The 14,649-nt window shown below is 43.3% G+C and overlaps 1 protein-coding gene across 1 annotated transcript in view; it reads right to left on the reverse strand.

Annotated features, from left to right (window-relative positions):
* SVEP1 (sushi, von Willebrand factor type A, EGF and pentraxin domain containing 1) overlaps positions 1 to 14,649 on the reverse strand; it is a 175,951-nt gene that overhangs the window by 139,438 nt on the left and 21,864 nt on the right. Inside the window, exons 2-3 of the mRNA XM_084779540.1 lie at positions 8,187 to 8,442; positions 4,262 to 4,438 (exon numbers count right to left, since the gene is read on the reverse strand). Coding sequence (XP_084635666.1) covers positions 4,262 to 4,438; positions 8,187 to 8,442 — 433 coding nt within the window. The remainder of the gene's footprint in view (positions 1 to 4,261; positions 4,439 to 8,186; positions 8,443 to 14,649) is intronic.

The raw sequence follows: 14,649 nt of genomic DNA on the forward strand, positions 1-14,649 counted from the left end.
AGAAGGCAAACAACCCAGTTCTCCTTTAAGTTGCTCTTTTGTCATCCTTCTCTGTCTGTCTGTTTGTCCCAGCAATGTGGGTGACAGTACCCTAGGTGAGCACTCTACATCATTTTCTCTTGAACATTTATTTTGGGGTCTGAGGGAAAGCAGTTGGAAATACAGAGCAAACTAGGAAGTCATTGTCCATTAGTTGGATGAAGACGGAACAGAGGCAATAGTTATTTGGGCTGGGGAAAGGAGCCAGAAGTTTGAGACAGAGCTGGAAAGTGAGATAGCATGGAATCAGAGGGAAGTGTAAGCATCCTGACTTTTAGATCAAAGGTAAAAGAGGCAAATCCTTCATATGTTGCTGTGGGGTTGTAGCTTTTCCTATGACCAGGCAGGGGTGTGTGGTGGCCAGGCTTAGATCTTACATGACTCATTCTGTTCTTTGCTTTCTGGTCCCTGGTTGAACCACGTGAAGCTGATATTTGTAAGTTGAAAATGATCAAACAATGATAAATAACTTAAAATTTAATATTATGTATGTATATGGCATCAATCTTGCTAAATAAGTGTAGTCTGGCTTTGATTATAAGCATGTGTCATATTCACCTTGACCCTATGTTTTTAAAATTGAATCTATTTGTTAAATCTCAATTATTATAACTGGCCAGGAGACACTGGAGCCAGATTACTTGGTTTCACGCCTCATCTCTATTAGCTATGTTTCTGTGGCCATTTTATTTGACTTCTCAAGTTTCAATTCTTTGTCTCTAAAATGGACCAATACTTGAGAGTTAAGTGAGTTGATATATTCCAATATTTGGAAAGGTGTCTCACATTCTAGTTGTTATTGTTTACTACTGTCATCAGTTATTATATTATCACCTCATTATCAACATTGCCACCATCATTGTCACGACAATCCACATGCCTGTGGAGGGTTATGGATGAAGACCATAGCCTAGTAATACAGTTAGAAGTGGAAGCAATATGTTTCCATATTTTCTCAATTAATTACACAGTCTGGGGCTGGAAAGATGGCTCAGTGGTTAAGAGCACTGGCTGTTCATCCAGAGGTCTTGAGTTCAATCCCCAGGACCCATACAGTGGCTCACAACCATCTGAAATGAAATCTGATGCCCTCTTCTGTCTGATACCCTCTTCTGTCCGATGCTCTCTTTTGTCATGTAGTCATACATGCAGCTAGAATGCTCATATACATATATACACAAATAAATAAATCTTTTAAAAATTTCACAGTCTGTTTATGTACACATACATTTGTCCATATGTGTATCTACATGTGTGTCTACAGATAAGTAATATTGGATAAATTTGTACACACAAATGTGTGTGTGTGTACAGGAATTTTAATCCAGCAACATGGCTGCTCTAGTCACATCTAAAGTTCTTCTATGTCTGTGTGATCCAGCTCAAATGCAGATACACCCTTACCACACACCTTTAATTCCAAACAATGAAGGTAAAGTTAGTCTGTAGAAGGAAGCGCCCATGCTTGAAAGTGATGTCTAACTGTGGGGTGCACAAACTGAAAATCAGAGAAAGATTTGACAGAATAGGATACACCCAACTCTCATGAGAATAGCACAGGAAAGAGAAGCCATTGAGGGGCAGAGCGAAAAGACATCCTTTGATGGAGGATTTACAAGTTTCTCAGGAATGTGGGCTTTTGTCTAATGACTGGAATTTGAGGAAATGGAGTTCTCTTTGGATATGACAGCAATTAGCAGAGATTTAACCAGCCTTTTCTGTGTTTTTAAGTATTTGAAGCATAGTTTAGTATCTCTGGTCTTGGGAAAGCAATATCCACAAGCAGTTCTTTTTTAAAAAAAAAATGGAAAAAATACTCAGCACGATAGCTTAGAAGTGATTTAGAGCTTGGAGAACAGGACCCTGGTTTGCTTTCTGTCCTATTGATGGCTAAGCAAGTCATCCTGAGCAAATGTTGATTTTCCCAAGGCTTCAATTTCCTCTCACAAAACGAGAGGTTTAACACAGATCATCTCTAAGGTTGCTTCTGGCTCTGAAAAGGAATGGCTGGCCTCTGGAAGGCAATATTTCTGTAAGGGCGCACACTCAGCGGCCTAACCGCGAGAGCGGATGTTGGCATCCTCTCCATTGAGCAGAGGGCTAGCCTGGGTAAATCTGAGATCTCAGTGGGTTGCTTTTAGCCTTCCCTGGAGCCTGTGCTTCATACCATGGGCACTTGTACTGGATGGTGCCTATTGCAGTTTATAATTACAAGTTGATCTGTGTGGTTATGGTGTAGACCAAATGGCAGTGAGCGTGGCTTTGGGTTCCTTGTTGAAGATGGCAATATACATATGATTTTGGTCTTGTCTGTCAGAAAGCATCAGATGGAGGCTTACTAATTCAAGAGACTGGGTGAAAAACTAATCCTTCTGTGAATGGTCTTGGCTGGAAAGAACAACAGATGGTCTCTGATCACCTCTGTTGACGCTCCAATGACACCCAAGCTCCTACATGTTGTAGCTTACTGTTCCTTTCAGCATTTAGTCTCCAGTGAGGGCAGAGGGCTGTGAACCATGGCTGCCTCTTTCTTCCTGCAGCTTGTCCTGTGGGATGTAAGATCCTAGTACCCTGAATCGATGGAGACTGTGGCCCGTAGTGACTGATGATGCCAGGGAGGCAGCCATGCAGTGAAGACACCAGTTTATTGGCAGGGAACAATTCAGTCTAGGACCACACGGAAGGCAGACATGCTGACCACAAGGCATCAAGCAGCAAAAATAAGAATTTTCTGCCTGTGCTTGGTAGGTTCGGATGGGTGGAACGCAGGAAGGGGTGTTATGGAGAGTGCCAAGCGAGGCTGTGGATGAGAATGTGGGAAGATTTGAAAGAAGGGAAAATCAAGAGGAGGCTGGGTACCAGCCCAGTCTGTTGGGTTGATCTTTCTCCTCTTTCTGCTTAAGTGGAGAGAGCATGCTGGGTGGAGCGGTAAGAAGGCCAGGAAAATAGCTGTTCTGCTGGGTGAACACGGATGCTCAGACCTGGCAAGGGTGTGTCTGCCATCTGCCATGGGAGCCAAGGGAGGCAGGAGATAAGGGAAGAAAGATGAGGGACAAGAATAAAAGAGAGTTAGACAGTGACACAGAGGCAGACAGTGACAAAGAGGCAGTGCCCCACAGTGAGGGAGGAAGAAATGGCAAAAATAAATACACACATACATACATACATACATACATACATACATAAAAAGAACAGCAGCCACACAGAGGGGAATCCATGTGTCTGTGATGCGGCGCAGGCCTCCCAACCAAACGCCGGAGCAAAGTAACGTCACATGAAATTTTAAAAAGTCAACGAGCGACCTTGTAGTCTAGAGGAAAGCAGGAACCCTGCCCCTATGTGGCCTCGGTGGGAAACAAGTTCTACGGGGATAGGGATATAGTTTTCCAATCAGCACATCATAGAAATCTTGGAGCTACTGTTTTAAGTTAAAATCATTATAAGCAATGACACAATTCTATATGAAAAAACTACAGACTACTTATAAATACTAGTTATACTGAAAGTATAATACACAGAGCAGAAGGCTCCTGGGAACATCCCCGCGCTGACTGTTAAGGCCTTCTTAGAACATGTGGAGAAGTAGAGATACACACATGAGTGGAGGGAGCTCTGTTTTCAGTGACGTCACTTTCAGAATCTTTTCATTTCCTTTCATTTCCTTTTGCGAAGTCTTGTGACAAGCTAACAGCTCATCGGGTATATGCTGCTGGTTTTGTGATAATCTGACAAGCATTTGTAGACCAGGGACCGGAATCCGACTGGCTTCAGTCTCATGGGGAGACTGAGGCATACTTTATCATTAGGCACCTAGAAGCCAGAGTAACTACAGGACAAAACAAAACACAAGAAAACCAAAACAACCCTCAAATCTTCTCCCTCCAAGTTCTGAGGCTTTGCAAGCTCTCGTTCTTCTTCCTGTCTGTCTGCTGCCACCACCGCTTTCTCAACAAGTCCAAGCTAGCCTAACAGGGTATGAGAAGCCTCATATAAGACAGACTCCCTTGTCTCAGAAGAAGACATTTTAGACCAGTCTGCAGTCAGCCAATGCCGAAACGTCTCAGAGAGCCCATTTCAGGTCTGGATACCACATAGCTGATGTCAGGACAGTCGAGAGCAAAGGTGTTACCTAGTAGACTCATGAGCAATCGTAAACACTGTGTAAGTCATAAAGTTCCAGGCTCATTTGTTACGCAGCAACAGAGGACTGACAGAGGCTCACCTGTGCACTCGTACTGTAGACCTTTCCCGTGGTAGCCCTTCTCGCACACGCATTCGAACTGGCCCGTGTGTGTCCCACATTTGCAGCTGGCCATTCGGTCACAGCAGTCTATTCCAGCATCACAGAGATAAGAGCAGTGGGCCATATCCTCTTGGATAAAACTCCCAGAAGGTAGATCTGCCAAGGACATAAAATGTAAGGCAATTTTAGAAGTTAACAGTTGATAGAGAAGGATGGCACTGGGGAGGTCTGGATGGATCTGGTGTGTGTAGGAGTTCCTGTAGATAAATTACTGATTCCCCCAACCATTATCCCCAGGATGTAATGGCTGAATTAATATGGAATCAACTGCATTGTATCTAAAGCCTTAGAACTAGTCAGGTGCTCCTCCCACCCAGTACCATTTCTTACCCTCTAATCCTACCTGATCTTTAACAAAGCATTAATAATTCTAAGGACAATCTCTATTTTGTTGTGCTTTTTTGTAACTGTTTTAAATAAATCAATTTGTACTGTATGTTTGTACTTTTGTGAGATCCTTTCTGCTGTTTTACCATTTTAAGTCTCTGTACTTGGCTACACACAGATTGTATTTTTACTGTTAATGCTCTTCTTATGGATACCTGCATTTAACTTGTGGACCATGTAAACACAATATCTATCAATATCTATATATCTATATATCGATCTATATAAACTATTAGCTTTTCCTTTTAAAAAAGTTAACAGTTGATTGTTACATCCTTTAGCCATTACAAGTCAAGAAAGAGCAAACTGGAGAGAAAAAAAAGCTACTCCGTCTGATTTCCCACTGTTCCTACTCCACCCACATGTGAAAGGGAGTTGTTTGCAGGATCACACTCCAGGGGTTAGTTTTGGCCAATTTGGCTCTTCCAGTCTGGGACTTTATTCTACATGCTCCAGGCCACATAGGGTCAGGCAGAAATGAAGCCCTGTAGAGTGCAATCTCCAGATGCAGCAGGTAATTAAGACGCTTGGTCTTTCGGGTCATTTCGCTGCCTCCCAGCAGCAGCAGCATTCCCCGACCTCCATGTGAGGTCAGGCAGCAGTAGCCAGACTTCACAAATCCTGTTCAAGTTAGAAATGAAACCACAACCCTGCACATGGCGTAGCTGTGTGGACTGTGGGCTACCAACTCTAGAATGAACAGCATCGTGTCCGTAGCCTTTTGCTTCCAGAACATCGACACATAAGTTAGATAACACAGTGGTAACCCAGTCCAGCTTCTTGGTTTTAAGCACAGGAACACATGCTATGTATTCTGAGTACTTGAGGCAGGAGCTAGAAGAAAGCACGCGTGGAATCCCTGTGCAGAGACATCCAGAAACTGGCTTAAGACTGGGGTTAAGGTTGCGGATGGCTGAGCCTGGCTGGGGAGCCTAGAATGGAGCAAGTGCTTCGGCTACATCTCTAGCTGAAGAGCTTACAAGCTCTTAGCCTGAATTCCAGGGCTAGGCTCGGGCTGCTAAGTCCAGATACAGGGATGGGCCCCTAGGAGGAATTCAAGTGGGTGACTGTTGGCAAAGCAGACAGTCTGCAGATGAAGATCTGGGAAGGAGATGAGAGATGTCCTCAAATGTGAAACATCTGACCTTATGTGTTGAGTCAATACGGCAACTAGGGACGAAAATTAGGGAAAGAGATCAGCAAAACCAGGCACCGTAGCTCAGAGACTATGCTGTGGGTGAAAGGTTTGCACTGAGGCCCCTGAGGGTTAGTTCCGAGAAAATGACAACAGAGGACCTTAGGGGGCAAGAAAGCCTGGCTGCCAAAGCTGGTACAGTAGCATTTGGGTCCCAGAGAGGAGTAAGTGGAGGCTTATGCAAGTAGAAATCTATTCTGCAGCCTGACACTACAGAGAGTGTTCAGAAACATGGACGGTCTGGAGGCTGAAAGTAGGTCCATCCAAATTGAAAAATAGGGAGGAGAGGGTGTCGGGCTCACCTCTGATGTGGTTATAGATACTTCAGTAAAAGCAGAGCTGCTTATCCACCCTGGAAGGTCAAGCAAAACATACCATATTCTAGATGCGAGTTTAGTGTAGTAATTGTGGCACCTTCCATAAGCAGTATGTGACAGTAAAACAACATTTTCCTTGAAAAGCCCTGTCTGCTCTTAGGTCTGTGCCAACTCAATTTAGGGCAGAGGCAATGCTCCCATAAGACAGAGGAGCAGTTATACCATCGATTCATTTGATGCAACATCTATAGATCATAACACCCATAACTGCACCTACTAACACCCCTACCCCCCAACTGTACCCTCCCTGCTTCCCCACGTAGCATGTCACTGTCCTTAAGAAAGGAGAAAGTAAGGGGCTGCCAGTTACTTCTGACCATGTGCTGGACACTAGAGCCTTGGTGAGAGGTAGAGAATCCATCCTCTTGAGAAATCTGTGGTACACATTATTACGTAATCCCTATTTTGAAGAAGATTGAAACCCATACTTGATTGCTTAAAGCAATTACTATCAAATGACCCATTGCCACTTATATTGAATATGTAATACACAGCAAGAAAATTAGTTGAGCCTTTAGATACATCATCAGTAATTTTTAAATTGTATTTATTTAGTGTGTGCATGTGGGCATATGTTGGATTCCTCATTTCACCAGGTGGGTCCCAGGGATCAAACTCAGGTTGTTGGTCTTAGCAGCAAGCACCTTTTACCCAGTGATCCATTTTTCAGGCCCCATCAGTGATTTTCTAATTGCTTTTTATGCCTTAACCTCCTTGACTCCCATAACAAGCCTGCAAAGTAAGCACTGCTCTCATTCGCTACCCCATTGACCAGAAACCTGAAAAGTGTTAAAAGATAGATAATTTGCCCCAAGTCACTCACTTAATAGATAATGAAACTGAAGTCCAAACCCAAGAATTCTGATATCTTATGGCTTAGCTTTTAAAACGCAAACTTTAGTTGTAGGGCTAGGATTTAAATCTAAGCCTGGTTTTCCTCCCCAAACTCCCACACCCTGCCCCATTTTTCTAAGATTCTTACCTCCACTAAGCTTAGCTAGCACCCCTCCCCCACCGCCAAAGAGTCTGATCCTTTTTACTAGGGCCACAGCAATAGCTCTGCTGCCCACTCAAAACTCTTCTCTTGGAATTCCACCAGGGCTGACCTGGCTTCTGTTAGCCTCACAGGTTGCTTCAAAGCTATCGCTCCGATTCCTTCCTTAGGTTGAATTTCTCACTTGGGTACCTGCCGGGATCATACCCAATTTGGCACATGGCTAAATCTCCTGTCGATGCCTCACAATCTGCCTGAGTTCTTTTCTCTGGGTTCATATTACAACAAGCAAGTCCATCAGACTGAGACCTGAACCTCTAATCATCCTTATACACGGGTGCATCAAGGCCTCCGAAGGATGCATTTGCTAATTTCTTCTCTTCCTTCCCCCGCCCCCAACCCCAGGACTGATGCTCTCATTTATCTCTGAGTTGTCAGGGCAAGAAGTATGTGTTAAGTGTTCATCATCCTATCTTCCTGTGTATTTCTGGAAACATTCTGGCGAGATTCAATGCTCATGTCTCGGAATGTTTACTTCATCTGTCCAGATAGCTGGAAATGCGATCTCAGTCAAGGCCTCCCACTCTGTGTGTGGCCTCCAAACACACCTCAATTCATCCCATGGACCTAGGTGGGACCATACGGATGGTCTAGGGAAAATGTATCTCAGCTGTGAAGAAACAAGGCAAAACAAGGTTGCTGCCAGGTCAGCATGCCATCTCCGGGCAGTTAGGAGGATCTCGTGACACTCAAAACTTCATGCTCCGCCAGGAGCAGTGTGAGAATTTGAAATCACTCTTCAACATTGGAGTTTCATGCAACAAGAGAGAGAGAGAGAAAGAAAAAAAGATGACACTTCAAGGTATCTGTAATTCTATTAGCTTCCATTACCTTCATGCAATGCCCTGCGAGCTAAGGCCTCAAATTCCTCAAAACTGTGGAGCAGGTAGCAGTGTTCTTCCTTTGGGGCGGAAGCCATGTCGTTCAGTTCCCGGATATTCCCCTGCCAAATCCCAAATGTGAAGATTTCCACTCCAAAGTCCCGTAGCGATGCTGCAACAGGTCTGGGGTCTCCGCCATTGGAATAGCCATCGGTGATGAGAAATATGACTTTGGTGGAGTTTTCTCGAGAGTGACGAAGGATTTGCTGTAAAGACACAGAGAAGATCCAAGTGTGAGTGGCGCCAGCCTCTCTCTGCTTTCCTGGCTAAGGTAGTACCTGAGAAACACGGGTTAGTGAGAGGAAAGCAGAAACAGCTGTGAAGACATGGAGAAGATCCAAGTGTGAGTGGCGCCAGCCTCTCTCTGCTTTCCTGGCTAAGGTAGTACCTGAGAAACACGGGTTAGTGAGAGGAAAGCAGAAACAGGTACAGATTGGGATCAGCAATGGCTTCATAGATGCACAGTGAGCCTCAAAACCATTTAGAAAGTGTCATCAGCATCATCATTGTTATAACCATGTCACCATCATCCTCTTCTGAGTTTGCCAATGAAGAGCAAGTGTTTACAGAGTGCCTTTGATTCAGTAATTACCACTTCCTGTGAAACTAATCTTCACACAAACCAATCTACATTGCATCTCTCTGTGTCTTTTTATTGAAATCACACCAGCCTCCCTAGAATACAATTTATCAGAATGTGTCTTTATGGGGGTTTATGATGGCTGACCTCCTTCCTATACTTGTTTTTCCACTACTCCTTCAAAAATGTAGAATTGATCCAATACTTCTTTTTTGGACCACCCAGGATTCACATAAAATCAGCAGGTTTTGGCTGCATCCTATCTTCATGGGAAAACATGGATCCACTAAGCCTGACATTTGAGCTTTATTGTTTTAGGGCAGGTCATTCTGTTTTATGGTGTGTGTAATTCTTTCACATTCAACAGAAGCAAAGATGAAGATCTTAAGACTTGGTTTCCTGGGAAACATTACAATATTGGACCTCAAAGGCAGAAGAACCCCAGGTGTGAATCTGGCATTGCCATCCATTTCCTATTGTGTGGGAAAGCAAGGAAGTGGCAGGATACATTTTTAGCAAGTTCTCAGAAGGTTTGTTAAGCAGTAATGGGAGAACCACAACCTGTTTTCCAGAAGGCAGGCCAGGAGAGAGACAATTATACCCTACATTTTGTCAGATCAAAATAAGACGATTTGAAAGGTAAGTTCAATTCCATCTACGTTAGGGAGTAGACACACAAGCTGATATACTTCAGAGTCTAAAACTGATACCTGTTTAAAGGAAAGTCTACCACTATCAACTCAGGAGATGCTGCTTAGAATGGAATCACTCTTACCTACTTTGCCACTGAGAGCTGCAACTAAAGCTGCCAAACCTGAATTTAAAGAAAATCAAACTGAAAATGACTCCAGAAACCATGTAGAGGGTCAGCAGTTTGCGAAGAGGTGTTTAAGTATCTAACCACCACACTCTTCAAGAATCCAGTGTGATAAAGCAAGCCTAGAAAGTCAAGCACAGAAGTCTCTCTCTCTCTCTCTCTCTCTCTCTCTCTCTCTCTCTCTCTCTCTCTCTCTCTCTCTCTCTCCTCTCTCTCTGTCTCTCTCTCCTTCTCTTCGGCCCCCTCTCCTTCTCTCCACCCCCCTCTCTGCAGCATGGACAATGTTAACAGAGACATTCTTCAAACACATGCCCGAGCCTCAATCAACAGCCTTCAATGTCTTGCTTCTTACAGTTTAAAAAGCTGTCCACTTGATGAAGGACAAGAGGTCTGGGATGAATGCATGACAAGTGTGAGGTTTTACTAATCCCCAGACGACAACCTCTGAGGAGAAGGGGAGGGAAGAGACAAGAGAAAAGGAGATGTTATAAGCTTGTGTGAGACTCTGAAGTCTGTACCAATCTGTCTACACACCCAACACCCACTTGAGTCACAGAGGAGATGACAGATAGACATCTCTTGAGGTACCGAGAGTCATAGGTCTTTTTTGCATTTGGATATTCAGGATGGTGGGCCATGAATGAGGCCATTGCACAAGTCAGAAAATGCAAGTACAGAGAGCTAAGGGGGAAACATTCCAGGCAGCTTTGCAAAAGGAAAAAAAGAGGGGGGATTCTAAACATGACTCAGTTTTCAAAAGTGAAGTACTGGAAACTTCTAGTTTTGAGTTTTGTTGGATGTCTATAGATGGCTGGCTTGCTTCCTCATCAGGTGGAAAGATGTCTCAAAGAAGATGTTCTGGGCTGGGAGTAGAACCTGTGCCTAGCATGACCCATGCCGGGATCCATCCTCAATGCAGTACTAAAGAGATGTCCACAGACTATCCATTCCATTCAGTATTAGTAAGATAGAGTTTTAAAAACCATCACCAGGACATAAGATCTTTTGTCTTAAAACACAGTATCTCATCCTAGTGGGACCCCATGACACCTCGGGAGCTAAGTGGAGAATATCCTTTGAACCTCTGCATCTCCCTGTGTTTACAGGATGAGAAGGCATGGTGACATTGTAACACAGCTCGAAGGTACTCAGAGTGGCAGGCCCCGCATTTCAAGGGGAAGGATGGTTCCAGTCATACGTGTTGTCTTCTCCCAGTGTGATTCACCGAAGGCGGGCTGTTTTAGTTCCGCCTCGAGATTTTGAGTCCAGAGAACCCAACACGTGCCAGTCACGAGCAGCTCTCCCTTTGCTCAGCAGGGCCTCAGAGACTTCTGCCTCTCCCTCACCCAAGACCGACTCAAATATTCCCCCTGTGCTTTACACTAATATAATTATTTTTAAAGTTCCAAAAATTCACATTGAATTTTGTTTTTGCTGTGATGCACAGTAAAGACCACCTTCATTTTTATTCAATTAGATCAGCACTCACTAATGCATCTTCTCCTTTCTGTCATAATCTTCTGTCTATTCTTGGCTAATACCACACAGTTTTGGGTGCCATTGCTTTCTTTCTTTTTTAAGTATTTGTGGTTAGACCTGAATATTTTATTTGCCAGCTGAGCTTGAGAGTCAGGTCATGGAATTCTTCTCTAAATTATTTATAACAATTTGACCCAATAATTTCACTTCTAGGAATCCATCCCAAACACACACACACACACACACACACACACACACACACACACACACACACACACATACACACACACACACACACACACACACGAGTTAAAGAACAACCCTAGTAGAAATGAACTGGCTGCAATCTCTAAGTACCATTTAAGTACCATTACCCACCCACTAGAAGGAGAAATTTGTGAAGAAAATGTTTGATTTCAGTCCAAGGGCAGGGAATGTACAATGCAGGCTGGGGCATCTTCTCATGACAGAAGTCAAGGACTCCTAAGGTCTAGCAAAGACAAGCCTAAGGAACCAAGGGCAGCTGGAAAGCCCCTTCTGCAGGCCAGGGAGGCTTGGGTACTGATAAAGATGAAAAACTGAACACACTCAAGTGTCTCAATTTTAATTTATATGTGTGCGTGTTTACACTTATAGAATATGCTAATTAAAAGGGGAAGTTCTAAGTATAAACAATAGTTGGAATAGGCCCATGGAAACACATGTATTACTCAGTACTGTTTCTGAGGAAGAGCTCAACTATCTGTTTAGAATGGCACGAGGCAATTTGTTTGTGAGATTCTGTTTTTCCATGTTCGAAGGGAAAGCCTTCGCTCCAGCCCTCCAGCATGCAGTGAGCTGTGTCTGCGCCATCTTTGCTCTTTGTTACGAGATAGCAGTAGTTCCAGTCAGAGTAGTTGCAGTCAAAAGTTGCAGTCGTATTCCCACAGATGCACCACTGTGGTCATTTTGAGTGGCCAGTTGACAAGGCCGTGGCAGCTAACTGTGAGCGAGACACTAGACACATGGGAAGAGTAATGGGAAGGAAGCGAGAGGAAAGTAAACCTTCCTTCTCATCGTGGAGCTCTGGATAGCCGTAGTGTAAAGCATGTGTTAATGAGTGTTTGCTCAAAGAGCGGAGTGGATACTGGATTGAGTTGGTCTTGAGTAAGTAGTAGGAACACGAGTGTGTAGTCATGTGTACTGTTTATATAAAAATATTCTAGGAGGAGTTGGAGAGAGGTAATAGATGTTAACTGTGGTCAATAAAGGTATAAACATATACATCTTTCAGAGAATAAAAATATTATTTAAAATAAAGAAACGTTTAATTTTCTTGTTGTGCCTTCTTTCCTGGAGGACTAGCCTCAGGTCACTCCAGTGCCTTTCCTGCACACTGGCGTGCACTGCAGCACAGCCTTCCCACCGTTCCTGCTCATCACACAACATGGGTTCAGCTGGGTCGGAGGCAGAGAGATGGCTCAGTGCTGAGGGCACCTGTCACTCTTGCAGAGGACCTAGCTCTAGTTCTCAGCACCCACGTGGTGGCTCAAAACCACCCATAATTCCAGGGAATCTGACGCCCTTTTCTGACCTCCATGGTCACCAGGCACACATGCAGGCCAAACACTTGTTAATAAATCTACAAGACAACCCTAAGCCCTGGTTCCGTTTTCTCCTTTGTAGACACCTTGCTGAGTATCCCCAGGAGCCAGGAGCTCTGCTGGCAAGTCATGAAGCCAAAGAGAACAAGCATGGCGGCAGGGCTAGTGGTCCAGGCAAAGAGTTACACAAGATCTGGGTCTGGAATGTGCTTTAAAGATGGATGAGGGGAGGATGCATGGGTGAATTATTGAAAATAATTTACAGCGCCCTCAATCCTTGTGCCTCATCATGCTTGAATAAAAACACAACTCAATAAAACGTCTCTCACACCAGGCCTTCAGAGTCAAATGGGTCTGTGGTAATGGCCGTGGAATGTGGTAGAAGCTCGGCATTTTTTTCTTCTGTGTTTCTGAAATAGTTGACATCATCTGCTATAGATTTTTTTTTTTTTGGTCCAGAATACTGAATGGGACAAAGGATTTGCTGCCAAAGAAAAACTTGGAGATGGACTCTGTGTGGTGAAAGGTTATCACCATCTGCATTCTGTCAGGCCTCTGATTTGCTTGTATAAATAACTGGAAGGAAAATAGGCTCCGAGTCCAGCAATAGTCATCAGAATGACAAAAATGCAGGGTTGTGCAATGCAGGTTTAACAAGGGAGGTCCATCGTGGTTACACAAGACTGCACGCCCCCCCCCCCCACTGTGCCCCTACCCAAAGCATTTTTTCCCTTCAAAAAGCTGTTGCAAAAACACTCTTGGGGTGGGGGAAGGAGGTGTCAGTGAAAGCAGAAGGAGACAAATATTTCTCTTGAGCCCTGATCGACAGGAGACAGGAGACAGGAGACAGGAGAATACAAATGAACCACTGAGAGACCCAAACTGCCACTCCCCATTACAGCCAGCCTGCCCTAAGGATGCCAACTAGCGAAGGTCATTCGTCGCTCTTTAATGAGTTTCATATAGTGGACAAATCTATCCTGTGACTGTGTCTGAGAACCTCTTTGCCATGGAGTCAGAGTTTCAACCTGATTTCCACACAATGCAAAATTATGGTATATATACATTAAGGGGGTTAGAAACATAAACAAAAATTGGAATGGGCTGAGATGCCCATATGAATGCATGCATTCATTACTCAGCACTACTTCTGAGGGAAAGCCCAGTTGTCTGTTTAGAATGCACAGGGCCATTTGTTGGGAATTTCTTCATGGGAAACATAAAGCAGAAACGAAACACTGGAAGTTAAGTGAGGATTTTCCTCACTCCCACACCCCAACTTTCTCCATTGTTCAGCTGTTATTTAGTTACTATTTTCATTTTATACTATCTGATAGTCTTTGGATCAGGGAATTTTTTCTTTATGTATATTGAGAATTTTATAGGAAAAGAAATTTCTCTGTTGATTCACCATCTCCTGGATGTCATCCACTCTAGTCTTTCTTTTTTCTTTTTCTTTTTTTTTTTAAATCTCATCATAATGTCTTCTGGATCCAGCAGAAGCATCTCAAGCTTTTTCTTGGACATCCTCTTTGTTGTTGTTTGTTTAGTGGTATTATTTTCTTCCCTTCTACCTCTCATTTAGAAATATATATATATATATATATATATATATATATATATATATATATATATATTGTATTTTCCAGTGGTATATTTCTCCAAGAATAAAATTTTAAAATCATAAAATAATTGAGATAGATTTGTGCTTTATCTTTCTAGCTATAATACTTCTTTATCTTACTCAGTTCTCTTTGGGCATGCAAATGTACATGCTGACAGACTTCTACATTAAAAAAAACACTTTGTTTTATTGCTACTTTGCCCACTCTCTATGTATTATTTGTATTAGAAATCATGATAAATATGTATTATTAGAAATCAGTGTTAGAAAACAAGAAACAAACTGTAAAATATTAATCAAACAAGTTCTACTGTCCTTAAAGGAGAAAGA

This window comes from Acomys minous, assembly GCF_964271855.1.
Source record: "Acomys minous genome assembly, chromosome: 1".
Taxonomy (NCBI): Eukaryota; Metazoa; Chordata; class Mammalia; order Rodentia; family Muridae; genus Acomys; species Acomys minous.